This window comes from Heloderma suspectum, chromosome 15, assembly GCF_057233095.1.
Source record: "Heloderma suspectum isolate Gila_16-S chromosome 15, 16-S_ref, whole genome shotgun sequence".
Taxonomy (NCBI): Eukaryota; Metazoa; Chordata; class Lepidosauria; order Squamata; family Helodermatidae; genus Heloderma; species Heloderma suspectum.
The window spans coordinates 3,208,308-3,236,271 of record NC_139472.1 but is presented as its reverse complement, the minus strand read 5'-3'; the positions used below and the strand labels follow the sequence as shown (position 1 = coordinate 3,236,271).

Genomic DNA, 27,964 nt, shown 5'->3' with positions numbered 1-27,964 from the left:
TCCATTCAGGCGATAAGCGTAGACAGCCCCAGGGGCGCGCTTGCGGGGGCCCTCGCGCGCTTGAGCGCCCGCGGCAGAGACAGGGCCCCGGGGTCGCTTTGCGCGGCGCCTGACGGGACGGCAGCGACACATAGAGAGACTGCGTTGCGGAGGCGTGCGCGCACGCAGCCCTCGCTGCCCTAGTAATGGTCTTTGGCACCCTGGCGCGCCTGCACGCTGATTAATTAATACGTTCCTAATCCGCCCCAAATCTAATATCCTGTAACTGAGGTTTCCCCCCCGCTGGTGAAGTTGCCTCTGAGTGGGCTACATTGCGGGGCTGTCGTCAACCTCGCCCTCCCCGCCAGCCGCAGCCTTCCCTCCTAGCCCCGAACCTGCAGCATGGGGGTATCGCGTGTTGTATCGCCACATTTTTAATTATTATTATTTTAAGTGTAATGAGGCCGATTCCCAGGCGGGCATAGTAGGGTAGTCCAGGCCTCAAAGGGACTCGGAAGTTCCGACTCCGACTCGCAGGGTGGCCGCTCCGCCCTAATTGTAGCTCGATGAGGTGGGAGGCGGCTCTCGATGGGCCGCGACCTCTATGGTCGCGCGGTGCCTGATGGGATCGTGGCGGCCTCCCGGTCCGCCATCTTCCCGGCTGTCATGGCGGCGCCCTGGGGAGCGTTGCTTTTTCTCCGGCTGCTGCCCCTTCTCGCGCCTCCCCCGGCGGGCGCCGTGTACGAGGACCAAGTGGGCAAGTTCGACTGGTGAGGGACGGGCCCGCCTGCCTCCGGCCGGGCTGGGCTGGGCGCGATCAACCTGCGGAACTCCCCGCTGCGAGAAGTGGGGAGAGCAGCCACCAGCTTGAGGGGTTAGCCTGGGTGCCGCCCAGAGGTCTTGGACTGCCTCCCCCATCAGCCCCAGCCAGCCCCGCTGATGGGAGTTGGAGTCCAGAACATCTGGAGGCACCACAGGTTGGGGAAAGGCGGATTAGGCGAACTCGTGGAGCAGCAATGTAGTGGGTGGGCAGAAGAAAGATCTCCAGATGTTTTGGGCTTCAGTGGCCATCACCCCCAGCCAGCATGGCCAAGGGTCAGAGAGGATGGGAATTGTAGTTCAAAACCTCTGGAGGCCACCAAATTGAAGGAGGCTGCTTTAGAGTAGGAAGTGGCAGAAGGTAGAGCTCCAGAAGTTTTGAACTTCAATTCCCACCGTTCCTGACAATTGACTGTGCTAGCAGGGGCTTCTGGGAGTTGAAGTCCAAAACATCTGGAGATCTGCCTTCTGCCTACCTCTGGTTTAGGGGAGCCTTCCCCAAACTCATACCCTCCAGATGTTTTAGATTGCAATTCCCAGCATTCCTGACCATTGGCCACGCTGGCAGGGGCTTCTGGGAGTTAGACGTCCCAAACATCTGGAGCTCTACCTTCTGCTCATACCTACTTTACACCATATTGTAAGGTTTTATTGTGGTTGTATTGTTATGTTGTGGTTTTAATGTTCTGTATATTTTAAATTGTTTTATTGTGTGTTGCTTGGATTTAATTTTTGTGAACCGCCCAGAGAGCTTCGGCTATTGGGCGGTATAGAAATGAAATGAGTGAATGAATGAATGAATAAATAAATAAATAAATATTGTAGGTCGGGGTGGGCAGAAATTAGATCTCCAGGTGCTTTGGACTTCAACTCCCAGAAGCCCCTGCATGGCATTTACTTGGGGTGTTTCTGTTTTTATGTGTAATCCAGGGGTGGGCAGAAGGTAGATCTGGATTCTTTATATATCTCTGGGTGATTTGCAGTACGTTAGGGGTGCTGGGTGCCTGACTTCCAAATGTTTAACAGCAGCAGCAGCAACAAAATTCCAAAATTAGGCTGTTGAAATGAAGGGGAAAATAGTTGAGGTAACCACAAGCAGAGTTTTTCATGGTGGGGTGGTAAGTGCGGTTCTGATACTCAGAACAAATTCCTCAGCTCAAAATTCTTTAATTCCAAGTGTAAGTCTTTTGCACCAGGCTCTGACTGGTGGATCATTGGGTTCTAGTAAAAAACAAAGTAGATCCTACAAGCCTGAAGTTTGCCCACCATTGGTGTAATCATATACACTCACACAGATAACATTTTTACTTTTCCCCCCTGGTCCCAGTTATCTAATTGACACAAATGCCACAGAGTGGAACATCACATGGGGTGTGGTTCTTTTTGTGTTCTCTACTAGGAGGCAGCAGTATGTGGGCAAACTCAAGTTTGCTTCCTTGGAATCCTCCCAGGGCTCCAAGAAACTCATTGTGGCCACGGAGAAGAATGTGATGGCTGCTTTGAATTCCAGGACAGGAGACATCTGTGAGTGTCTGGTTTGGGGGGCTGGCCTGTTTGAATCGTTTGCACTGCTGGATACATTGGTGACAATCTGCGTATGAGCAGGAGAGGCACACGTTGAAGTTGCTTCTGGTTCTGACTCGGTCTGAGGGCTCAATCCTATGCATTTTTAGGCAGAGAATCCTGACTGGGGAATGCTGAGCATTTTAGGGCTTCTTCTGTCTAAAAATGCATAGGATTGTGCCCTAAGGCAACTTCATATGTATACAAGAAGGATCTACAGCAAAAAGGTTGCAGCATGGAGTATTTCTGTTCAGGGTTCCAGCCATTCATTCCACCATCCCCGCCCCGCAACAGTCGATCGGAATTCCGTGACTGACTGTTGCGGGGCTATTCATCAGGCTATTTCGGGTGGTTTCCATCCCTTTAGGGCCTTTATTCTAAAAATTTAAGATATTTTGTCTATATTTTTGCAAACTGTGGCCTTTTCCAAACTTGCTGATACCTCCCACTTGAATGTGGCTTATGCCATTTTGGCTACATAAGAGTTGGCACTCATGGCCTGAATAATAGAATAGCATCATAGAATAGTGGGGTTGGAAGGAGCCTACAAGGCCATCGAGTCCAACCCCCAACAGTGAAAATAGAGGGGATCCGGGTCCAGGTCCCCGCTAAAGGGCCCCATGGACAGCAGGACTTGGAAAGCTCCTTGCCTGGGACTCTGGAAAAGCCATTGCCTTCCTTGCAGACACTGCTAGATGGATTGGTAGCTTGTCATTATTTGGGAGGAGCTGTAGCTCTGCAGTTGAGTGCCTGCTTTGCAGGGAGGATCTCTTGGGTATCTCCAGTTAAAAGCTTGCCCAGGGGAAGAGTGAGGAAAAATCTGTGTTTAAGATGCTGGAGAACTGCTCCCTGTCAGAGTAGGTGGTACTGGGCTAATGGCCTCATTCAGGATAATAAAATTCTGCATTAGACTGGCCCCTAGCTTAGCGGTCGAGCATATGCACTGCATGTAGAAGGCCCCTGGCATCTCCAGTCAACAGGATCACGGAACAAGGCCGGGAAAGGAACCCTTCTGTCTGAGAGGCTGGAATGCCACTGCCAGGCAGAGTAGCGAATACTGGCTTAACTGAGCCAGTGGTATGAGTGGGCAGTTCTGTTAGGGGAGGGTCAAAAGCTCAGTCGTCAAGCCCGTCCTTTGCATGAAGGATGTCCAGGTTCAATCCTCTGGCATCTCCAGTTGGAAGGCTCCTAGTCCGCAGGTACCGGAGGAAGCCTTCTGGCTGAGCCCTCGGAGAGTGACTGATAGTGGGTTAGATGAACCAATGATCTGACTCTCTAGGGGAGTTCTCGGGACTGTGCAGGCTAGACCTGCCCCCCCCCCCCCCCGAACTGGCTGCCCCTCTCCTGATGACATCTGTTGCAAGAGTTTGTGTTTACTCTCCCTTGTATAAGGCAGCTTCCTAGGAACATCGGAAGCTTCCTTATACTGAGTCAAACGCTTGGTCCATCTAGCCCAGTATTGTCGACACTGACCGGCAGCAGCGGCTCCCCAGGGTTTCCTGCCCTAACTGGAGATGCCAGGGATTGAACCAGGGACCTTCTGCATCAAAGCAGGGCCTCTACCACCGATCTACGGCCCCTCCCTATTGGCTTTGGCCCCAGTGATGGGTGGGACTGAAGACAAAAGGGAGATGGGGCCAAATACCAGAAATACCAGCCTGTTTTAGCTTCAAGCTCTTACTGCCAGGAACTTAGTAGAGGCGTTTCGATCTTTTGGAATGAGTGGTGGTAAAAAAAGAGCCAGGATTTGGGGCCAGGACAAGGGGGTGTGGCCCTCTGGGGACTCCTGGACAGCTTCCTATATTCATCTGACTCCTGGTTCTTTTTAAGTGTGGCGCCATGTGGACAAAGGAACCTCTGAAGGGGCAGTAGACGCTATGCTGATCCACGGGCAAGGTGAGCGAAGCATTTGTGTCCCGTCTGCATTATTGATGACTGCTAGAAAAAGTTCTAAGTGCCTGCTCTAATACTTCGTAACCATCTCTTGTTTCCACCAACAAATTTGTAAATAAGTACTTGTGGGTGTTACAACTTAACAGCTGTTTTGTCCTCCCCCACCCCCCACCCCCGATCCAAAGATGCCATCACTGTTTCCAATGGGGGCCGCATCCTGCGCTCCTGGGAGACCAACATTGGAGGCTTGAACTGGGAAATTTCAATGGACGCAGGCAGGTGAGCGTTCTTGGGATGTGAAAGAGGGCAATGGGGAACTGGTGTGTATGTAATGTTCTGGGGTAAGTCGACGTCTTTTTTTCATCACATATTTTTTCTTTGAACGTAAGTTTTCAGATGGCTAGTTTGGTGGGGCTGCAGGATGCCGTGAAATATGTGACGGTGTTGAAGAAAAGCTCTCTGTCCCTTCACTACCTCTCCAACGGTCACCAGAAGTGGGTAGAGCATTTACCAGACAGGTAGGCTACTGCTATGGTCCTTACGGAGGGTCTTTCGCCAGAAGGAGGCCTACGATTATTTTAAATAAAATACATAAATAAATGTGGCTGTGTTCTGTTCAGTGTCTTGTTTGAACTTGGCTGTAGCAACGGAGGCAAAATTAATGACTGATTGAACAGCAGATTACTTCGGCTGTTTGGATGGTGACCTCTTATCCCTGTATTGGGAGGGGAAGCAGCGGAGATCGCTGTTTGTCTTAGCAAGAAAGACTTCAAAATCTGGGGCTTTTTAGCCTTGTGAGAGAGCAACTGTGGATAGATGAAATGCCTGTTGATTGAACCATGAGGTGTGTGGAAGGAGTTAAGAGAATGTGTTGCTCTCCAGCAAAAAAGACACTCATTATTGTAAATGGCAGATAAAATGGTGAACTTGTTCCTGGGCTGTACCGCTTGAGATGAACACATAGGTTATGGGAAATGCCTCTAACTTTCCAGCAGATGGCTCTGTTAACCAACTTCTGACTTTCCTTCCCAGTGAGATAGTCCAGTATCAGCTGGTATATTCGCATGGAACGGGGGCGGTACACGTTCTTGGGGTCGCTTCACAGAGCCACTTAAGCATCATCACCTTCAGCGTCGAGGATGGAGAAGTTACAAGACAGGTAGAGCATGAACCTAGCTCTGGTTGGGATTTCTTTTCCAAACCCAGTGCGAGTCTGGATTAATGCTGTACGTTGCGATTTTATTGAGATTTAACTGGGTGGAGGAAATGTAGTTAGGAAGCAAAGATGGCATTTGAGAATTTACCAGTTTAAAATTTCAGTCCTCTGTGGACTTACTCGCAAGTATAGAATCATAGAATAGTAGCGTTGGAAGGGGCCTATAAGACCATCGAGTCCAGCCCCCATTGGAACTAAAAGAAATACGTCCCTAATGAATCAGCAAGCCATTTTCTAATTTTTTAAAATACAAGTATTCCTTCAAGAAAATACTCAGCCCATGAGTCCAGCTTTAAAGGAGCATTCCACATTCTCCCTCCCACAGGAGGAATACCCAACATGTCTGCGTGTCAACTAAAAATGAAAGATAAATGCTTCTGGCTTCAGAACTGTTGTGTTTACTTATATGTAAATACATGTGAATGTGCTGATAGTTAATTACCTGACTTTTAGCCTGACTGAGGGTGCTTCCAGAGGAGGCTTTTATCGCACCACCAGCCAGCCTCATTCACAGAATTTTATGAGGGGTCCAGATTTATTTATTGATTTGATTTGTACCGCGCCTGTCTACCAAAAATGGCATTCAAGGCGGCTTACAATCACTGGTTAAAACAATAATAAGCAAACACATTAAAACACAATTAAAAACACAACAACAACAGAGTGAAAACATCATTCAGCTCAACACACCCACTTTTGATATGATCTTCCAACTGTAACCCTTTGGTGTTTTCCCATTGCGTCTTCCTTCTTTTTTCCTTAACACAGAAAATCTGTTAAGGAGGAAAAGATGGAATAGCTGCACAATGCCTTCTGATTAGTAGTGTTGGGAGTCCTCCATCTAGAAGCACTCGAAGGCTACAATCGTAAACTTATTTAGTAGCAAGTGGGCTCAGTTGAAGTCAGCGGGACTTGCTTATGATCACCCTGTAACGTTTCTTTAGGGCACAATCCTATACATGTTTAGACAGAAAAAAGTCTGCAACTCCCAGCGTTCTGGCTGGGTGCTGGCTGGGGAATGCTAGGAATTGTAGACTTTTTCTGTCTAAACATGCATAGGATTGCACTCTTAATTGAGCAACAGCCTTGTTCTAGAGCAATGAACTGTGATTGCTCCAGGCTGTAGATCCTTTTAAACGAAAGTATAAATGGAACGTACATTACAGTGAAGTTATAACCACAGAGGACCTATCTGAGGGCATAGTGCCTTTGTCAGGATAAGAGCTTTAAAACAGACAACAGATTTTTAGAATTTTTTCTTTTAATTTGATGGTGACCCTATGACATTGTGTTGAAACCCCTCCTCTCTTCACCCAGCCTATGGTCCCTCAAGATGGGGGCTTCTTCTTTGCTTCCACCTAGGCATTCCTACCCACCTCAGGTTTCCACCTTTTACCACCTTTCTTATACTTTTTTTCTCCTGGAGTATAATTGTGTGTGTGAGTTGTGCCCTTTTTTAACTGCTCCCTAGGTTAAGTATAAGTGGCATGATGTAGACTTCAGTACAGACTCGATGTAAAAGAATCAAAGTAATCTATTTAGATTGTTACACAGATCGAACTTTTAAATATTTCTCTTAACCTAACCTACGCTAAACGAAGGCCTAAAACTACTAACGACCTCTCCTTATCCCCAGGAGATGTTCTGTCTAAGAGATCCAATCCCTTCCTCTCTCATCTATCCTCAAACTGCCTCTTTTTAGCCACTTTAACTCACTCCAGCACTCCCTCCTATCAGCATTCTCACTGACCAATCACATGGCCCCAGTTGCTCAGCCACTTACACCATTCCATACATTCTCACCCACCCATCAGGCAACCTACAATGTCTGGAGAAGCTATAAACCTTTAACACTATGTTTAAATAAATAAAACCACAGGGCGGTTTTGCCACAGACATCATCCTGAATTCGAAAGCGATTGATCTCTTCTGGGTGGGTGTAGCATGCACAGTGGAAATGGGAGCTGCCAAACACTTTGGGGGTGACTCCAGTTCCTCAGCATTTCTCTCTCTGCAGGTCAGGGTGGCGGCCCCCTGGGTGCGGAACCTGAACGGGGCTTGCGGCGTGGTAGGAGAGGGCATGCTGGTGTGTGCAGACGGGCCCACCCACTCACTCTACACCTTGTCTCTGGGTGCTGAGGAAGAGGCAAAGCAGGTTCCACTGCAGGTGAGAGGTCCAGAAAGAGGCGGATGCTCAAGGCAACCCAGAGGGTTTTGAATGCTCTTTTGGGCTGCATTAATAGAAGCATAGCTTCCAAATCCCGGGAAGTACTAGTTCCCCTCTACTCAGCACTGGTTAGGTTTCATCTGGAGTACTGTGTCCAGTTCTGGTCACCACACTTTAAGAAGGATGCAGACAAACTGGAGAGGGTTCAGAGGAGGGCAACAAAGATGATTGGGGACTGGAAACAAAGCCCGATGAAGAGAGACTGAAAGAACTGGGCATGTTTAGCCTTGAGAAGAGAAGACTGAGGGGAGATAGGATAGCGCTCTTCAAGTACTTGAAAGGCTGTCACAGAGAGGAAGGCCGGGATCTCTTCTCGATCCTCCCAGAGTGCAGGACACGGAATCATGGGCGCAAGTCACAGGAAGCCAGATCCCGGCTGAACATCAGGAAAAACTTCCTGACTGTTAGAGCAATATGACAATGGAACCAATTACCTAGGGAGGTGGTGGGCTCTCCCACACTGGAGGTGTTCAAGACGAGGCTGGACAGCCATCTGTTGGGGATGCTCTGACTTGGATTCCTGCATTGAGCAGGGGGTTGATCTTGAGGGTCTTACAGGCCCCTTCAAACCCTACTATTCTAGGATTCTCGGCATGGCCTAACTCAGGGCTGTTAGCGTCTGTCCAGACCAGGAAGGTATATTGCTGGGGTCTCTGATGTGGTGCCTGTGGGACACCTGTCTTGGTGGTTGCCAGGTTCACTGCCACTCCTGGTTTTTATTTTTAAATTATTATTACTATTTAACTGGGAGGCTGGCATGCTGCAAAGCAAAGTGCTGCTCTCCAGCGCTATCTTTATTTGGGTTCCAAAGAGCAGTGCTGTGTTTGCTAGGAAGAATTAGAAAAGGAATTGAATACCTTACGACAGGAGCGACTCGCTGTGTGTCTGCACTTGTCTTTTCAAATCGAGTATCGCAGAGGGGAAGAGGACAGCCAGGCCTGGCTCTGCTGAGGTTCCCAACACAGTTGCTGTGTCCATTGTTGCTCCTGCTCCAGCGCAGATGGAGGAGGAAGAGGGACAGAACAGAGTAGCCCCTCCCACCGTCTCCACCAAGAGCCAAGGCTTGAGAAATCCCAGGCGCCTGGTCCCCCTGGTGTTTAAAAGTGTCATAAACTTCAGGGCTCAGAATCTGGAGATGTGGCTCCATTTCTGCCCAGACTCTGTGCAAGGGCGGGGGGAGCCTCCTTGGCCCACCTGGCTGACTTGATCTGCCTTTCTTTTTTCCTTTTCCTCCACAGGCCCTCAGCCTGGAATTTGCCGACGGTTTCCAGCCCCGCTTGCTGCCCTCTCAGCCCAATCCCGCTGGCGCTTCCCGGGCCCAGTTCTTCCTGCAGCTGGCCCCGAGCCACTTCGCCTTGTTGCAGTTTCGGAATGGTGTTCTGAGCCTGCTCCGGGACTTCCCACAGGTAATGGGAAAGGGGTGTGTGTGTTGAAACAAGGGAGAAGGGCTGTTGCTGCCTCGATGGCTTGCCCGGTAAAGGCCAGCATCCCCCAGGACGGTGAGCCAGGTTGTAGAGATGAGCAGTCAGAAGATGTGGCGCAGCGCACGCTTTGGATGCGGAAGGTCCCCGGCTCACTATCTGGGATCTCCTGTTAAAAAGGAGATGGTGCTGCAGGGGCTGCAAGGCACCAGGATCAAGCCAGCATATGTGGCGGCCCTGTGTAAACGTGGCAAAGTTTTGGACTGCAGCCTTTGGTAAAATGGATGAGATACTTGGGCAGCAGTTGGAGAGAACACCTGAGTTGGCACTCTTAGGAGTGTTTTGGGGAAATAATAGAAATTGTTCCTTTAAGCCATTGGCTGGATTTCTGTTGGCGGCAGCCGGACTGGTTATTGCTCAATTTTGGAAGGACTTAAGAGGAGTCTCACTAGACACTTGGTGGGCCTGGGTTTGGAAAATTGCCTTAACAGAGAAGCTAATGAATGGCAAAAGCAAGTAGGAAACAGGATACATTTACTATGGATTGGTATTAATTTATTATGTATGTTGGCAATACTCAACTTCATAGCACTTTGCCTGTAGCATATCGGCCTCTCTGGTTTATGTGAACAATGTATTCTATATTTTTCTGCCTTAACTTATTATAATTTTTTATATGCCTGGATTATCGCATGTAAGGGGTTGGGGGGGAAAAATAAAAATTGACACCCCCCCTCAAAGGCATCTTGAACACAGTAGGGTTGGGAAAATGCCTTCTTTGTCTGAGACCCTTGAAGACTGCCAATCAAAGCAGACAATACAGGGTTAGAGGAATCAGTGGCAAGCTCCGTATGTAAAGGGAGTGTCTGACTGCGCTCACCACACGTTATTGTCTGGGTTCAGATAGCATGATAACTCACACTTGGGTAGAGCGTGGGTTGACATTAAACTGTGGGTTGTTGTTGAAACATGGGTTATCGTGGTATCTGAACCCAGCTGTGATAAGAAACCATGATTTGTTCACCATGAACAACCCACAGTTCACAACCCACAGTTCACAACCCAGCAACAAACAGTGGGTTCTCTTTATGGGTTGTTTGTAGTTAACAAGCCATGGTTTGTTAGCATGGTTGGATTCACACATCGTGACAAGCCAAATTTGCGCAAATTCGGAGACGAAAAAATAATCCGATTCTGTCGATGAGAGGATGACAGAACGAAAGGTGCCTGACAATCTGCAAAATGTAGACTGGATGGATTACAGAGCCAGTGTAGTGTAGTGGCAAGAGTGATGGACTGGGAGCCGGGAGATCCGGGTTCTAGTCCCCGCTTGGCCATGGAAGCTCACTGGGTGACTTCGGGCCAGTCACAGACTCTCAGCTCAACCTACCTCACAGGGTTGTTGTTGTGAGGATACAATGGAGAGGAGGATAATGTAAGCCACCTTGGGTTCCTTGCAAGAGGAAAAAAGGCGGGGTATAAATGCAATAATAAATAAATAAATAAATTCCACACAGTTCCTACCCACAGTGGAAGCTAGTGGCTCTGATGTCAGTGGGGTGGTGAACCGCTCCGGGCTTCAGTCAGAACTCTAAAAGAGCTCTCCAAAGTGTGAAGCACCTTGGATAGCTCCTTCAGAGTTCTGACTGAAAACTGGAGTGGATTCACGGTTGCGCCTTGGATAACTCCTTCAGAGGTCTGATTGATTCTGATTGAAACCCAGAGCAGATTCACTGCCCAACTTACATCGGCGCCACCAGCTTCCACTGCCTGCCCGCTACTGCCACCTGCAGCTTTGAAGTGGTGCAGTCCAGACACAGGATTGCCGCCACAGCTGTTCTGTGTGTCAACTAGGCCTGCGTCATCCAGGGGGAAGCTTTATTTGGAGGCTAACTCCACGCTGCCCAACATCCTGTGTCCAGTTTCCTGCAAAGTATTTTTTTCCCCTCATTCTCTCTCCACGTTGTGTTTTCCCAGGCTGGTCTAGTGACCTTTGCAACCACCAACGAGAAGACTGTAGCTGCGGTCCTCACCTGCAAGGGTGAAGTGGTAAGTACAAGCATGTCATGCCTGGTGAAATTTGCAGCCCAGTGTGTGTTTGAAATGCACCTGATCTCATTTGGAGTTCCTGGTTTTAGTTGTGCTGCTCTTACATTGACTGTGTTCAGGCAAGAACAAAACTTTTGCCTGCATGCATGGTCCGTTCCAGGACATCTTCCATTAACTATATAGTTTTCTCTTTTGTCCGAACCTGGAAACTAGGGTTAACAGCTTTGGAACAAGCCAGGATATTAAACCATGGTTTGAAGTTGGCTTAATATTCTGGTTTGTTCCAAAGCTGATAACCATACTTTCCTGGTTCAGACAAAACACGAAACTATAGTTAATTGAAGACTTCTTGGTTTGTTTGCCAGCTCATGGGAAAATAGGCATGTATTATCCCCGTTTTGCAGATAGGGAGACTGAAAATGAATAGCTTGTCCAAGGCCATGTGGTGAATTTATAGCAGGCAAGATTTGAACTGCGGACTTTGATTTGTAGCTCAGTTTCTACTATGCTACACTATGTCTGTCCAGCACCTGGATGTTCATATCACTGAAACATCCAAACTGTCAGATGCATGACCCCATGCTCTATCTTGTGTTCTTTGCAGAAACCAGAGCCCCGTGATGACCCCCAGTCTGCCAGCTTGTTTGGACAAACCTCTAAGCAAGTACGGGAAAGATGAGGCACTCTGCTTGCTTCTAGTAATAGGCCTTGTCAGGTTTAGAGACAGATATCTCCTAAAATACAGGAAGTAGTATCGCACAGTCACCTTTAGACCTGGTCGCCACATTTACTTATGGTATTGCACATGTGAGCCTGATGGTGGCACTGGCTGCATTCAGACATCATGCTAAACCATGGTTTGTAAAACCAAACAAACTATGGTTTGTAAACAAAAAACAAACAAACTATGATTTATAAAACAAAGCCATGATTTAGAGCCAACTCTCCACTTTCACTTTAGAACTAAGCACAGTTCCCTGTTACATCCTGACTGGGGGAACTGCAGTGTGTTCTCACTGTGTTTAGCTGAAACAAACCAGGATCAAGCCATGCTTTGATATCCTGGTTTGGTAACTAACCACAGTTGTTAGAAACCACAGTTTCCAGGGTTAGGATATAATGGGAGCTATGAAAAAGCAGCTTTCTGTTCTCCTCTCCTCATGTGCAAAGGAGGAGAAATGAGGAGAGCATAACAGCCTTTGATTACAGTTTCCGATTACGTCTGGTCTGGACATTTGCCTTGCTGAAGAAGCAGGTGGTTGGCAGTGCTAGGATTTAAACGCCTTTCTCCCCCACGCAGCCATCTTCCTGCCTTGAGCAAAAATGGCTGTTGTTTTGCTCAGGGTAAAATATTCAAGCACAGAGGTGGCCTGATTTATAAATCCTACTCCTGTTTTTATTTTCTCTCAACAACCCTACAGGAGTCCTTATCCTGCCACAACCAGTCCTATGCAATTAACTTGTACTTGGCTGAAACCGGGCAGCGACTGCTGGATACCACCATCTCATTTACCTTGGAGAAAAGCAGCACCAGGCCTGAGCAGGTAAGTGGGTGGGGGCTCTCTTGACCTGTTCAGCATGAGGAGACCCCAGCAGATCTGCAGGAATCAGGCCTGCACCCTTTAAACTGATAGATTATTCCATCAAGCTTATAAATTATTCTGGCCTATGAACCAGATGGGCTGGACTACAGCTCCAGTCATCCCTGTCCTGTGCCCCTTCCCCACTCGGGTGGTTGGAAGGAGGAGATCAGAAGCATTTGCTCCCAGCATCAACTATCGGTGGCTTGTCGTTATGTCTGAACCAGGACAAACTGTGGTTAGTTTTAGCTATGGTTTGTCCAAACAAGCCAGGATCTCTAACAGTGGTTTGAAGTTGGCTTGTCTGGACAAACCAAAGTTAAAACTAACCACAGGTTGTCCTGCTTTGGAGATAATGACAACCTATGGAAGCAAATGCTTCCGATCTCTGCCTCGTGGCTGTGCCGGAAGGGGTACGTGTGGAAGCGCATGAGTCAGAGGCTGCTGACGTGGACCATTGTACATCTGAACTGGACCACAGTATTTATGTGTGTCATTAAATTTATTAAAGGATCAAAGGGTGTTTCAATGCCAAGGTTACTTGAGATTGTTATAGTAGTGCAAGACTAAAAACAAAAATTCTGAGCGTATAGTCAATTCTACCATTGGCTAATTTAAGAACACTGTAAACTTGAACTCCCTTTTGGACCTTGCAAGTGGATGATATCCTGATCTGACAAGTCGTACATCTCCCTCTTCCTTTACAGCTGTATATCCAGGTCTTTTTGAAGAAAGATGACTCGGTGGGCTACAGGGCTCTGGTGCAAACAGCAGATCATATGCTCCTGTTTCTTCAGCAGCCAGGTGAGTCTGTGACTGTGTAGCTCGGCTTCAGACCCTTCCCTGCCAGGATGCTTTCCCTTTCGCCAAGTGGATGATTGTGAACTGCCTTTGCAAATGGCTGAAGATGCAAATTGAGAAGTCCCTGTCATCTGGTGAAAGACATTGCTGGACGCTTCTCTTGTTCTTTCGGATGAATTTTGAATAGGCTGGATGTGTTTGCAGTCCAAGAAACCTGAGCTGTAAGAAAGCTGAATGCTGGGACACAGAACCTTAGGCCGGGGCTAAATCCAGCCCTCAGGGGTCCCCAAAAGTTGACCCCTTTTTCCCCTGTCTCCACCCCTTTTCTTCCAAATACTGAGTGTTTTGTGGTTTCCTGGCTTTTTTGCAGTTTTCCCCCATTCTGAAAGGTCAGCATGCCTCTGCTAAACTTTAGCTACTGGCAGGAAGAGCTTTAAGCTAGATTAGGCTGGTACTTTAGGTATTTCAGTCCTGCCCCTTTTGCCATCGGCCACGCCCGCCACTGGAATGTGGCCCCTGAGAGCTTCTCTGAAACAGACCTCAGTCCTTGGGCTGAAAGAGGTTCAACACCGCTGTCTTAATGCTTCCACCAAAGCCTATCTTTCAACTGATGATGATGAAATTGTTATTTTAATGTGTTTATTTGTATTTGCCTTGTGCAGCCTTCCCCAATCTGATGCCCTCCAGACGTGTTGGACTGCAACTCCCATCATTCCCACTCAGCATGGCCAAAGACTGTGCTTGCTGGGAATGGTGGGAGTAGCAGTCCAACGGAATGCTGGGAGTTGTAGGACTTCTTCCTGTCTAAACATGCATAGGATTGTGCCCTAAGTCAGTACTATTCTCCATGTTGTAGATGGGGAGACAGTATCCAATGGGCAGTATCCAATTTGTCATGCTGCGAGCACAAATTACATTGCACTAGCAGAAACTAGGTTCTGAACTACGCGCAAGAGGAGAATCCAGCTAAGGTTACGTTTGTGCATTGTGCAACCGATTTGTGCATTGTGCTCCTGTAATCTGTGACACAGACGCTTGCACATTATGTTTATGCAAGCAGCTGCGCATTACAGTTGCACAGCTGGTTATGGAACCAGTCGCAGAATGCGTTGCACAAGCCTGATGCACAGCTGTGGAGCTCCGCTGGCGCTGTTTGCGTTTGAGCAGTGACACTGTTGGATACGGCCCTGAGGCTGAGAGTGTGTGTCTTACCGTGGGCTACCTAGTGAGTTCACAGTGGTAGCGAGATTCAATCCAGAGACGTCCTGAGTCGGCGCTTAGTCTCTTAGCCGCTGCGCTACACGCCAGCTCTTCCCGCATTTGTGGTTCCTTGGAAAAGCGCAACGCAAACTAACGGGAAATCGGAAAGTTGTTTTCTGACCTTCTCCGTGTGTGTCGTTCCTGGCAGGAAAGTTTCTGTGGAGCAGAGAAGAGTCCTTGGCTGAAGTGGTCAGTTTGCAGATGGTGGACCTTCCGCTGACGGGTGCCCAGGCGGAGCTGGAGGGCGAATTTGGAAAGAAAGCAGGTAATGGCGGTGGTCTGGGAGAAATGTTTGGCGGAGACATGGCTGCTGCCCAGACTTAAAAACTGACACTGGTATTGGAAGGGAGGTGGGGGTGTTGCATTTTATTGTGGCATATAATATCGTGTGAGAATGGGGCATCACAGTTTGACAGTTGAGACTGTGGGTCCATAGCCAGAAATGTTGTGGTGTTAAAAAACTTTAAACTACTGTGTGTGTCCTTTGGAGCCTTGTGCGTTTATCTGGTTCTGTGAATTACCAGTGCCTCGGGGGGGGGGGGGTGCACAAACCTTTTTGAGCATTGCACAGAGACTGTCAGGGGTGTGAGTGGGTAAGGGAACTGTGATTAGTCCGTTCTCTTCTTCAGCTTTTGTTCTCACCCCAAAGAGTAAATTTGAATTGTTTCATGCTTTGTTTTTTGCTGCCCGGGAACCAGCAATTCAAGGTAACTGTTGTCTGTTTCACTTGCTTCTGTTGGGATTTTTGCTCTGGAGAGGGGTGTGTGAGCGAGTGAAAGGGAGATCTGTTGGAATGCTGACTCTTCACATGGTTAATTGTGCTGCAGAGTACGTTTTGTCTGACCACACTTGTGAGAAGTTGTCTTCTGACAGACAACTTTAAATAGGACTGTTACTTAATATTAACAGGCATCTTCTTGTTACAATTAAACAGTTAAGTAGGGAAAAGTAAAATCAAAACCAGCACCCCAACTCCCTACATACCACAACCATTTAGTGGCTTTCCCCCTCCTTACAATGGATTTACCTAATGGCTATTCTTATTCTGGCAAATTAGTCCTATTGAATTGTCTGTCATCACCTAAAAAAAAGATACTTAAGAGCTGGAAAAAGTGCAGAAAAGGACAACTAAAATGATCAAGGGGTTGGAACATCTCCCCTGTGAGAGAAGGATACAATAGCTGGGATTGTTTAGCTTGGAAAAAAGGAGGGTAAGGGGAGACAGGATAGAGGTCTACAAAATTATGCATGGTGTGGAGAATGTGGATAGGGAGACATTTTCTCCTTCTCTCACAATACTAGAACCTGGGGTTATGCTATGAAGCTGATTGGTGGGAGATTCAAGACAGATCAAAGGAAGGACTTCTTCACACAGTGCAGAGCTAAACTATGGAACTCATTACCACAGGATGTAGTGATGGCCACCAATTTGGATGGGTTTAAAAGAGGGTTGGACAAATTCCTGGAGGAGAAGGCTATTGATAGTCTTGATGGCTCTGTGCTACTTCCAGCATCAGAGGCAGTAAACCTATGTACACCAGTTGCTGGGGAACATGGGTAGGAGGGTGTTCTTGTGCTCCTGCTCTGCTTGTGGGTTCCTGGTTGACAGCTGATTGGCCACTGTGTGAACAGAAAGCTGGACTAGATGGCCCTTGGTCTGATCCAGCAGGGCTCTTACGTTCTTATGATCATAGTTGATTTGTTGTTGTTGTTCAGTCGTTAAGTCGTGTCTGACTGAGAGCTGGACTATAAGGAAGGCTGAGTGCTGAAGAATCAATGCTTTCAAACTGTGGTGCTGGAGAAGACTCTTACGAGTCCCCTGGATGGCAAGGAGGTCATAGAATCATAGAATCATAGAATAGTAGGGTTGGAAGGGGTCTACAAGGCCATCGAGTCCAACCCCCTGCTCAATGCAGGAATCCAAGTCAGAGCATCCCTCAGGTCAAATCAGTCCATCCTAAAGGAAATCAACCCTGAGTGCTCATTGGAAGGACAGATGCTGAACCTGAAGCTCAAATATTTTGGCCACCTAATGCGAAGAGAAAACTCACTGGAAAAGACCCTGATACTGGGAAAGATCGAAGGCAAAAGGAGAAGGGGACGGCAGAGGATGAGATGGCTAGATAGCATCACTGATGCAATGAACATGAACTTGAGCACGCTCCGGGAGAGAGCAGAGGACGGGAAGGCCTGGCGTGCTATGGTCCATGGGGTCACGAAGAGTTGGACACGACTTAACGACTGAACAACAACAACAAATCAACTATGTTTTTTATAACCTCGCCAGAGGCAAGGGCATTTTGTTTTATTCTGGCGAGATCCCCGTCTTTCTGTGAGGGATCCCACAGAACTCCCACTGACTTTGGAGGTGCTTGGAGGGGGCAATCAAGCCTTGCCTCTTTCCTAGCCTCTCTGAGCGTCTGTGTAAGGCCTGAGGAGATCTCCCTGCCCTTCCAGCTCAGAAGCAAGGGATGGAGGCAGGGATCTCGCCCACACGGTCGCCTCGAGTCTTGGAAGTGCATGGAGCAGTTTGAGGGAGCTGCAGCTGAGCCCTGCCTCTTTCTGGGGGAAGGCTCAGCAGGGCCAGATTTTTGGCTGGCTGCCACGGCCGGCCAGTTGGTCCACCTCTGCTTAACTGCCATTGCCTGTGGTCCCTCTTCCTCCCTCTCCCTCCCCCTTTGCAGATGGCTTGCTGGGCATGCTGCTCAAGCGCCTGTCCTCCCAGCTTATCCTGCTGCAAGCCTGGACGGCTCACCTGTGGAAGACCTTCTACGACGCCCGCAAGCCCCGGAGCCAGATCAGGAACGAGGTCAACATCGACAACTTGGCCCGGGACGAGTTTAACCTGCAGAAGATGATCGTGGTGGTCACGGCCTCTGGGAAGGTGAGGAGAGCGGCAGCCCCGCCTACAGAAAACACTTTTGAAGGGAAGCTCTGCGGCATCAGACTAAGGGCCGGGCGTGTCCTCTTTCCAGCAGCAGCCCGCCAGATGTCTCTGGGAGGCCCTCAAGCAGGGCACGAAGGCAGCCGAGCTCCCCTGTTTGTCCCTAGCGACAGGGATTCACAGCTGCACTACCTTGGTCTGTGGAGGTTCCAGTCCTGATTGTAGTGGCTAGTGAGCGTAAGAGCCCTGCTGGATGAGCCCAAAGGGATGGAAGGGCTATAGTTCAGTGGCAGAGGCCCTGCTTTGCATCCCGACGGTCCCAGGTTCGACTCCCGACATCTACAGGTAGGGCTAGAAAACTTCCTGCCTGGAGAGCTGCTGCTGCCAGTCAGTGTCAACAATACTGGGCTGGATGGATCAAGGGTCTGACTCAGGTTAAGGCACCTTCTTCTGTTGCTATTTAATGCAGCCCTTTATTCACAACCATGAGGACTGGAATCTTGCTTTATTTTAGGGGAAAGACTGTAGGGAAGTGGTAGAGCCCCTGCTTTGCACACAGAAGGTCCCAGGTTAGAACTTTGCCATCTCCAGGTGAGGCTGGAAAAAATCCTGCCTGAAATCCTGGAGAGCCATTGCTGCCAGTCAGTGCTGACCATCTTGTGCTAGATCAGGGACAGGGAAAGTGTAGCCCTCCAGAACTTGTTGGGACTGCAACTCCCATCATCCCTTGGCATTGGCGATGCTGGCTAGGGCTGATAGGAGTTGCAGTCTGCCAACATGGTTGCGAAGGTGGGGGGGACACATTCCCCCACCTCTGAGCTAGATGCACCAGGGCTCTGACTCAGGGGTATAAGGGCAGCTTCCTGCATCCAGGACCCATGTGACTGGCGTCCATCTGATCGTTGTGCCTTTCCAGCTCTTTGGCATTGAAAGCAGCTCTGGGACAATCCTGTGGAAGCAGCACCTCCAGGACGTGAGGCCCGGCTCCTCCTTCAAGCTGATGGTCCAGAGGACAACCGCCCACTTCCCTCACCCTCCCCAGTGCACCCTGCTGGTCAAGGACAAGGTATGGGGGCCTGCGTCTGTCACTGTTTGGCATCACAATGCTGCCTTCCCCCACTGGCTGCCTTCCAGATGTAGAATCATAGAATAGTAGGGCTGGAAGGGGCCTACAAGGCCATCGAGTCCAACCCCCTGCTCAACGCAGGAATCCCGGTCAGAGCATGTCTTGAACAGCCGCTCCCATCAGCCCTGGGAATAGTTGGAGTTGCAGTCCGTCACCTCTGAAGGACACCTGATTGGGGGCTGTTACACTGTGCGCGCACAGGCTTGTATATGGGAGAGTTCCTGTGAATTGTGAAATCTGGCCAAGGAGAAAGCAGTGAACATATAAGGAAGTGTAAAGACTGGGCTCAGCATCTTTGCAGAAGCCCTCTAAGAAGTCATGCGAACGGATTCAGAGTCTGATGAGGAAGGCGGGGGAAGGGTGGTGGCGCTATTAAGGTCGATGGAGATAGGGCAGGGTAACAGTTGTGGAGTGGAGGGTTTTTTTAGATGCGGACTAATTAGTTAGATACAAGCTAGCCAGAGACTTCGTTATTTGTGGGAATGCAAGGTCGTATGGTGGGGGAGGAGTGACGGGAGGAGGGAGGAGCAACTTGGGGATGTGAGGCGTTCTAACAAGGCCTGGGTTTCCTGCCGCTGTGTCTGCTTTGCCAGGAGACGGGCATGAGCTCTCTCTACGTCTTCAACCCCATCTTTGGGAGGTGGAGCCAGGTGGCCCCTCCGGTGTTGGATCGGCCCATCCTCCAGTCGCTGCTCCTGCCCATCATGGACCAGGACTACGCCAAAGTGCTGCTTCTGATTGACGATGAGTACAAGGTGCCTCCAGCTCTCGGCGGCACCCGTTGCCGCTTGTGGAAAGCATCCTGACGCGGGGAGGACTCCACGTGGATCGCGGCCTTGAACTGCTCTCTCTTGACTTCCTGCTAGGTGACAGTGTTCCCTGCGACGAGGAACGTCCTCCGGCAATTGGAAGAAATGGCTCCCTCAGTCTCTTTTTATTTAGCGGACTCCAAACAGGGCAAGTTGATGGGGCGGAGGTTGCGAAAGGTATACAGCTCCGTTTTCTCCGATCGAGTCTATTGTAAAATATTCTGTGTGTGTGTTGTGGAGTTCTAGCTGGGGGCTTAACTGAAAAGCTTGCCTGGATTGGACAACCCAGAAGTGATGTCATCAGTGGGCGCCCTCAGGCTGCAAATGGAAGCAGGAGCCACAGGGTGGGGAGTGGGAAGCAGAGGAGAGGGGGACAGGCCTTGGAAGAGACAAGGGGGACAGAGATGCAGAAGGGAGCTTCTGGCCTCTAGCCAATGGGCTGCCAGTCAGTAAGGACTTGGTGTCAGGACCCTGCAGGGTCAGGGGCTCGCCAAACAATTGCTCCTAGTCTGGGGAGGATTGGTTAGGGGTCCGCCTGACATCTCACACCCTGTGTTTCTCGGCCGCATCACAGGACCTGACTACAGAAGAGAGCTGGGAGATCAGCATCCCTGCCGACATGCAGCGGATTGTGACCGTGAAGGGGAAACGGGCCAACGAGCACGTGCACTCCCAGGGGCGGGTGATGGGGGATCGCAGTGTGCTTTACAAGGTAGGGGAGCAGGGCCCTTTTTCAGAAAAACGCTCAGCAAGGGACTTTTAACGGCCTCCAGGCACTGGTGGTCCACTGTCAGCAGCCAGACTGCATCATGCACCTTCAAATTTCCCAGCAAATTTCCAGTCACACCCCAGCATTTCCTCTCTACTCTTCCCACATTTCCTCATGCGCTGGCGTGACCAAGAGGCAGAACTCAGGAATGGGTTTGTTTTAGGGCAGGGATGCAGAACCTCTTTCTATCTGAGGGCCGCATTCCATTTCGGAGAAGCTCTCGGGGGCTGCATCCCAGTGGTGGGCAGGGCCAAAGGCAAAAGAGCATTGAGCCCTGCTGGATCAGACCTAAGGTCCTTCTAGTTTAGCACTTTGCTTTCCCTAGTGGCCAGTCAGATACCTCTGGGAAGCCCACAGACACGAAAGGGACGTCCATCTGCTGTTGTCTGTCTGCAGTGTTTTGCACCCCATACAAAATCCACCCTTCATATCTTGCCGGTTCTCATATCTCTCTTGAAAGCTCAATCCCTCGAGGCCTTGGTAAGGGAACTGGGGAGTGGGAGAGGGAATCCGCTGGCTGATGGGACCTGTTTAAGTTGCAACCTTTGACTCCTTGCAGTCGCTGAACCCAAACCTGCTGGCGGTGGTGACGGAGAGCACAGACACCCACCAGGAGCGCACGTTCATCGGCATCTACTTGATCGACGGCGTCACCGGCCGGATCATCCACTCCTCGGTGCAGAAGAAGGCCAAGGGGCCGGTGCACATCGTCCATTCGGAGAACTGGGTGGTGGTAAGGAGAGATTGCGCCCTGCCAGCATCTGTGGCCGCTTGACAGTTGCCAGCCCTCATAAGACCATTGCAGAGGAGGTGGGGAAGGAGAAAGGCCTTACCTTGGGTGCTGCAGCCTGGGTTATTGAGACGGGGGTGCGCAGGGCCGAGGAGGTGGGGATTTTGCTCGGCCCATCCACCAGGGATGGGGAACCTCTGTGGGTGGGGATTCCCTATCCGGCCCGCAGAACCTCCTTGGATTCCTCCAAGGGGCTTGGAGGGCAAGCCCTGCCCCCTAGAGGAATCCCCCCTGGAAGAATCCCAGTATCATCTACAGTCTCCGATTGTTCATGGTGTTGCATGTGCATTCTCTAGTTGATGTCTGAAGGCACTTGAGGGAGGGGGAATCTCCTTGCCCTGCCCAGGAAAGGCAGGGGTTATTGATCTTCAGTGCACGCTGGGATGCTGTAGCTGGGACAGACCTTCTCTTTGCTCTCTAGCCTTTGACCTTTGGGGATTATCTTTACCACTCTGTTTCTCATCGCTTTGATCTGTTTCCTTCCTCCTTCTGCTTCTTTTTCCTTCTTTAATCTCAGTGCACGTGCTTTTTTTTTTTTTAAAGGCTCTCTTCTTTCCCTCTCATCCCCTTTCCTTCCATCCATAAGAGATCAGCTGTGGTGTTGCTCTCAGGTCTCCACTGTATCTTTTCAGTGGAGGTGGCCAGCTCTGATGTCAGTGGGGCTGTAAATCCTCTCTGGGTTTCAGCCAGAATGCTAAATGAGCTATCCAAGGTGCGAAGAACCGTTTAGAGTTCTGACTGGTTCTGACTGAAACCCAGGGTGGATTCATTGCCCCATTCAAGAGGAGGCTGGACAGCCATCTATCAGGGATGCTCTGACTTGGATTCCTGCATTGAGCAGGGGGCTGGACTCGATGGCCTTGTAGGCCCCTTCTAACCCTACTATTCTATGATTCTGTGACAACGGAGCCACCAGCCTTCACTGCTTAAAAACCAAAAGATCTGTCTTTACTTCCAATTACGGTTGTGGGCATAACCCCTGAGCTCCCCTCTCTAAGAGGCATTCCCCTCTCCCCATTGCAGTACCAGTACTGGAATGCCAAGGCCCGCCGCAATGAGTTCACCGTGCTGGAGCTGTACGAGGGGACAGAGCAGTACAACGCCACGGCCTTCAGCTCCCTCGACCGGCCGCTGTTGCCACAGGTCCTCCAGCAGTCTTACATCTTCCCCTCGGCCATCAGCGCCATGGAGGTCACCATCACGGAACGAGGCATCACCAGCCGCCACTTGCTGAGTTAAGGAATGGGCCAGAAAAGGGGGGCCGGATCGTGTTGAAGGCTTCAGCAAAGCCACAAAAGTTCCCAGATGTTAGGTGATCTGTCTTCCAACCACTAGGAGGCAGGTTCTGTTGAAAAAGGTGCTTCTCACAGCTTGCCTGGGAGGCACTTTCCTCAAGCCAGGTTTTTTCTTGCCTCTGTAGAATGATGCAGGATACTGTGTGTCTGATGCGCTGGAAGCCCTCCAGTTGGCCTTCCTCCAACTCTGTAGTCCTCATGCTTGCAGTGCAAGACTTCTGAATCTCCATGCCATTCTGCCTAAACCCACTCATCGCCCCCCCTCATAAAATGAGCCAGGATGTTGTGTGTCTGATGTAATGCTTGCCCTCAGTTTGGCCTTTTTGCCTTTTGGCAGTCTTCTAGTCCTCATGCTTGTGATGCACAGCTCCTGAACCGCCACTCCATCCCTTTTTCCGCCACTCCCAGAGTTCCCCTTTCTTTATCTAAAAGCTCCCAATGATGCAACACTTAATCAGGGAAGCAAAATAAATGATCCAGGTGTTGAATCTCCAGGCTGCAGAACCTGGTTCATCTAGAATGCACTGGACTAAACTTCCCAAGTAGTGCCCTTCGTTATTGGTTGGCCCATACTCTCCTTAAGACATCTCTGTTGCACACATAGAAGCATGCTGATCTCTGAAATACATTCTCCCCCCGCCCCTCGGTTTTGTTCTTAAATATGCAGTTGGGCTTCCCTCCGGGGCGATCCTTTCGCTCCCCAAGGCTTTGTTGGATCCACGGCGGCCAGAAATCCCAACAGAGCAAACTAGGTAAGAAAACGGGGGTGTCCATCTATCTCGGACCTTGGGAGAAGCAATTGGCTTCATGCAAAGTTGAGCCAACAGGCCAACAAGTCTGGTAGAGGAATCTAGGAACATTGAAAGCTGCCAGTTTTGTCCATCTAGCCCAGAGAGAAGGGTCTTTCTTTTTTTATTTTCATTTTTAATTGTAAAATTTCAACAACACAACAACAACAAAGCAAAACACAACAGAGGAAAAGAAAAAAAAGTAGCTGCATAAATTTGGATATATCGGTTATTTACCTGTTTCCTGGAAGTTAATGCACGGTTGGTGCAGATGGATTCTCCACTCCATTCTGACAGCTAAAAGACTGGCATTAGAACCCTGGAAGGATAAATGCTCTCCTCCTCTAATGCAATGGATTGAGGACCTTGCTTTCAACATTTGAACAGATGGCATATAGATGCCACTTGCGAACAGATAATTATATGGATATCTGGTCTGCCTTTGCTGAAGTTTATGTATAATTTTTAGAAAGCTGTATTTTCTCTCATTCATATATCTATGTATGTATGTACAAAGCAGGGGCTGTACCTACTGAGCTATTAGCTCTTCATTTTCTCAGTCTGAGAGACTTGAACCCAGTTGTCTGAGGCTCTGTTTTTACTCTCCATTCAACGGACAGCCTGGCTTGTCATTCTCTCCAATAGAGCCAAGCAACTGGGATCAGTATTTCCAGCTCACCATCAGTGTGAAGGGACGGATGCTGTGTTTGTGCCTGTGTCCCTCAGCAGATGTTCAGAAATGGAGCTAGGGGTGGGTGGGCTGGTCCCTGATGGAGTCGGTTGCTATAATTTCCTGCCCTCCTGTTTTCAGGGAAGAAAACCTGATCCCGTATTCCCCCGATGTGCAGATCCATGCAGAGAGGTTCATCAACTACAACCAGACAATCTCGCGCATGAGGGGCATTTACACTGCCCCGTCAGGCCTTGAGTCCACATGTCTGGTGAGTAACCCGTCCAAGAATAAACTGTCCAAAAGGTGCAGTACAAGGCAGAGGTGGGTCTGAGCCCCACCACACTAAACAAACCCCTCTGAACCCACAGCTTTCAGCAGTAAGAGAAACACATTTCATAGCAGTCCCAGCTGCTGGTAAGAACATGTGTTAATTTAAAACAAAAAGTGGGAGGGGTAGGACACCTTGGATGGGGACAGGAAAGATGTCCAGGGCACGTTGGTGCCCGCAAGCACTAAATTGCCTACCCCTGGCTTAGTAGCACTTCTGTGTTCAGAGGCACTGGCTGGGTTCACACAACAAGGCAAACAAGAGTACAGGTTGTGTGCGGGTTGAGTATGGGTTGTTGAGTCGTGGGTTGTTGTGTTGTGTGAACCCAGCTGTGCTAACAAACCATGATTTGTTAACCATGAACAACCCAAGAAGAGAAACCGTGGTTTGTTGGTTTGTGAACTCTCAGTTGTTCATAGTTACCAAACCATGGTTTGTTAGCACTGCTGGGTTCACACAACACAACAGCCCACGATTCAGTGACAACCCAGACTCTGGTTTGTGTGGGTGAACCAGCTCATTCTATCTCTTGATTACCAGATACTGGGCAGCAACAGCAAGTGAGGACTTCATGTCAGTGGGCTTCCATGAGGCATATGGTTGACCACTGCACGAAACAAAATGATAGACTAGGTGGTCTGATCACACACACACGCACACCCCTTCTACATTGAGTTGGTGCAGATACTTACTTAAAGTAGGACTCAGCCATTTTTGGCTTCCCCCCTTTATTCCCCCCATTCCTCAGGTCGTTGCATACGGACTGGACATCTACCAGACCCGAGTCTACCCGTCCAAGCAGTTTGACGTCCTGAAGGATGACTACGATTACGTCTTGATCAGCAGTGTGCTTTTTGGGCTGGTCTTTGCCACCATGATCACCAAGAGGCTGGCTCAAGTGAAGCTGCTCAACCGTGCATGGCGGTAACAGGAGACACAGAGACCAGTCCGGATAGCCAAAGACCAGCCACAGACGTTCTGGCCACGTTGGCGGTTAAATACGCGCTCCTGGTTGCCCTCTGGTGGAAGAGAGAACTGCAGGGTACGGGGTTCTTTCTTTTGTTTTTTTGGCTGTCTTGTCTGCTGGAAAAGTCTGCTGTGCTCGAGTCTCCTGTGGAAAATTTGAGGAATACAAATATTCTATGAAACGAGATCGTGATACTATCCACTCTGCCCTCAACTGAAACAGGTCCTTTGTTTTAAAAAACGTGTAATGTGTCATCTCTGTAAGTTGATTTCTGAATCCTCTGCCTCTATCTCCAATTAAATTTTAGTTGGGGGAGGACCTTGATTTACAAAGACGATATAAATATGTGAAAAAAAGAAGTGTAGGGAAGTTTGAGAGATGAATGCTCATGAAAATGAACATTAAGACAAAATACATCAGTTTGCTCTTTAATAGCTTGGGGAAGAGAAGAAGCGACTTGTACCTTCGAGTATTCTTTTGTCTGCACTGAAAGTTTTCCCCGTTGTAATCATGCGTTCCAGTGGCACAGACTTCATTATTTGGATCTTTCCTGTGATAGTTTTTCTCTCCTGCAAGCCTTGGCTTAAAAACATATCCCATATTTGGATTAATGGGAGAACTTGGAGCTAGTCCAAAAAACATGCGTTTGAAGTTCTGAATGAAACCTGTGTTGTGTGTTTTCCAAGTCTTTTTGTGTGTGGGTATGTTGGTTCTTTGGTGTTGGCTTAATATGAGGAATCTAAAATGGTGAGCTTCCTCAGTACTAATTTATTGTTGATTTGAATTTGGGCCCTACATCTCTCCTGCACGCAGCGGAGTGCAGCACCGTGAAGGAAATGTGGGGATCATTTATTGTTAGGCTGATTAAAGACAGGGTGGGGTGGCAAATTGTGAATCTTGAGTTCTCAGTGTGGAAAAGTGTTGCCACGGTTTTGTACTCTTGTCAAGAGGAATGTGGAGTCACTCTTGGACAGAAGCATCCCAGATCAGTCAAAACAATAAAAAAAAAATCAACTTCTTGGTTAAGTTTGCTTTGTGTTGCCAACCAGGTGCCCGTTTTTAAAAATTTACTCCTGAGCTCTGGTATTTGCCACCCCTTCCAAAATGCAGACACTGAACACCATTGGATTGTTGGGGGCGTAAAAGGGAGAGGCTAACCCTTTCCACCTTTGCCCGATCAGGTTTCTATAAAACATGCCATGATCAAGTTCTGGAAGTAAGATGTTTTTCCATTAACGGGCATGATGTTCAGTAAGAGCGCTTTCAGACTTCATGGGTTGGATGAGGGTTAATTCTCCATAGCCAAGGGAGGTAGACCTGGGGTCTTGAACTGTGGTTTCACTACGGCCTCATGCAGGAGTGCTAGAACCACCCCACTCCTTCATGAGGCAGTGACCAATTCGGATATCCACATTCTAAGCCCAAACGTAGCAGATTTCACTAGCCAGCATCGAAAGAGCAAGTCCTCCAAGCAGATTATTAATATAATAGAATCAGAGAATAGTAGGGTTGGAAGGGGCCTATAAGACCATTGAGGCCAACCCCCCTTGGGAGGCACAAGTGGCATAGTACCCATAACAACCCTATATTTCTCAGAGCCAGGATGGCCCCCCCAAAACATTCAAGATGCAGTTCCTTATGTGTCCTCTGGATTTAACAGTGTTCCCACAAATTCACCATTACATCACAGGTCACATCCATGGCCAAAGAACAAAACCCTAAATCCGTGTTTTTTGTTGCTCACTCCCTGGGCATGGATGTGTTCTGCGATATAATGATGTCTGGGGGGCCTTTCCTTGTAAAAACCATGAGGATCCATGCCTCGAATTGTGCTGTGCCAGTGAGTGACGGACCTGTGATTTTCATGGTTCAGTCCATGGAGGCAGATGTGCTCTGTGGGTTTTGGGGATCTCGCTGCAGGGAGAGAGAAGCCCCCCCACCTTTCCTTTTTTCCTTTTTCTGGACATAGGGTTGGGCACATCCATGAAGGCTCTTTAGGAGGCCCTGTTTTCATCCCTCCTTGTTTCTGAACCACATCTTTTTCTCTGTCTCCCTGCTTGTTTCTGAGCACGACGCTCACCCCTGAGTCAGCCCAACCGGGACTGGGCTGAGCAGAAAAAGCCCCTCTGCACTTACTCCCGAATAAGCCCCACCAGGTTTGGGTGGAAGTTTTCATACAGGAACAGGGGAGGCTCACCTTGATTTCCAAGGACTTCATTAAGAGGAGGGTATTTTGCTAACAAGAGGCTGGATTCCAGATTGAGTCATACTTAGAGTGGAGCCATTGAACTTTTCTGCTCAGAAGATTTGCAGTGGAGGGCAGAAGGCAGATCTCCAGATGTTTGGGATGTTAGCTCCCAGAAGCCCCTGCCAGCATGGCCAATGCTCCAGAATGCTGGGAGTTGAAGTCCAAAGCATCTAAGATCTACTCTCTGCCCAGCCCTGGATTAGAGGATATCTCATACGGTGGCCAGTCAGTTCCCTTGGAGAACTAGCCAGGCCTGTAGGGTTGCCTCGCACTCCCACTAAAGTGCCCCATGGACATGCCTGACACTATGCCCAGGAAAAAGAAAAAAGAGAGGAAAAGTGTGTGGGGGGGCCCTTCTCTCTCCTTGCAGCGGGATCCAAAAAAATTCCGGAGCACTCACTGGCTTTCTGGTGATGTTACCAGGGGTCCCATGCTGCTTTCCCCCTCTCCCTGCCCGCACCCTCGGGCACACTCCTTTC

At 49.2% G+C, this 27,964-nt stretch overlaps 2 protein-coding genes across 4 annotated transcripts in view; both read left to right on the top strand.

Moving 5' to 3' along the window:
* Positions 1-89: 89 nt before the first annotated feature.
* EMC1 (ER membrane protein complex subunit 1) lies at positions 90-26,251 on the top strand. 2 transcript variants are annotated; one of them, XM_084821754.1, is made up of 23 exons: positions 521-749; positions 2,198-2,322; positions 4,192-4,257; positions 4,440-4,533; positions 4,644-4,772; positions 5,287-5,413; positions 7,488-7,637; positions 8,936-9,103; positions 11,096-11,167; positions 11,772-11,831; positions 12,589-12,711; positions 13,455-13,551; positions 14,957-15,073; positions 17,493-17,692; positions 18,609-18,758; positions 19,412-19,573; positions 19,685-19,804; positions 20,202-20,339; positions 20,956-21,129; positions 22,210-22,420; positions 23,149-23,233; positions 24,081-24,210; positions 25,019-26,251. In XM_084821754.1, exons 1-23 carry the CDS (start codon positions 568-570, stop codon positions 25,196-25,198), a joined length of 3,060 nt encoding a protein of 1,019 aa, XP_084677880.1. In that variant the 5' UTR covers positions 521-567; the 3' UTR covers positions 25,199-26,251. The 2 variants fall into 2 exon arrangements, with proteins under 2 accessions (XP_084677881.1, XP_084677880.1); XM_084821755.1 differs by lacking the exon at positions 11,772-11,831 and having other exon boundaries at positions 90-749.
* Positions 25,233-27,964, top strand: part of LOC146335184 (uncharacterized) — a 16,683-nt gene continuing 13,951 nt past the window's right edge. For both annotated transcript variants that reach the window (XM_084821764.1, XM_084821761.1), the window contains exon 1: positions 25,233-25,312. The gene's annotated coding sequence lies outside the window, so the exon portion shown is untranslated. The remainder of the gene's footprint in view (positions 25,313-27,964) is intronic.

Coding starts and splice junctions, on each gene's coding strand:
- EMC1 (XM_084821754.1), top strand. CDS start 568: ATGGGCCGCGACCTCTATGGTCGCGCGGTGCCTGATGGGATCGTGGCG. Junction 4,773..5,286: donor GTAGAGCATTTACCAGACAG/GTAGGCTACTGC, acceptor TTTCCTTCCCAG/TGAGATAGTCCAGTATCAGC. Junction 11,168..11,771: donor TCACCTGCAAGGGTGAAGTG/GTAAGTACAAGC, acceptor TGTTCTTTGCAG/AAACCAGAGCCCCGTGATGA.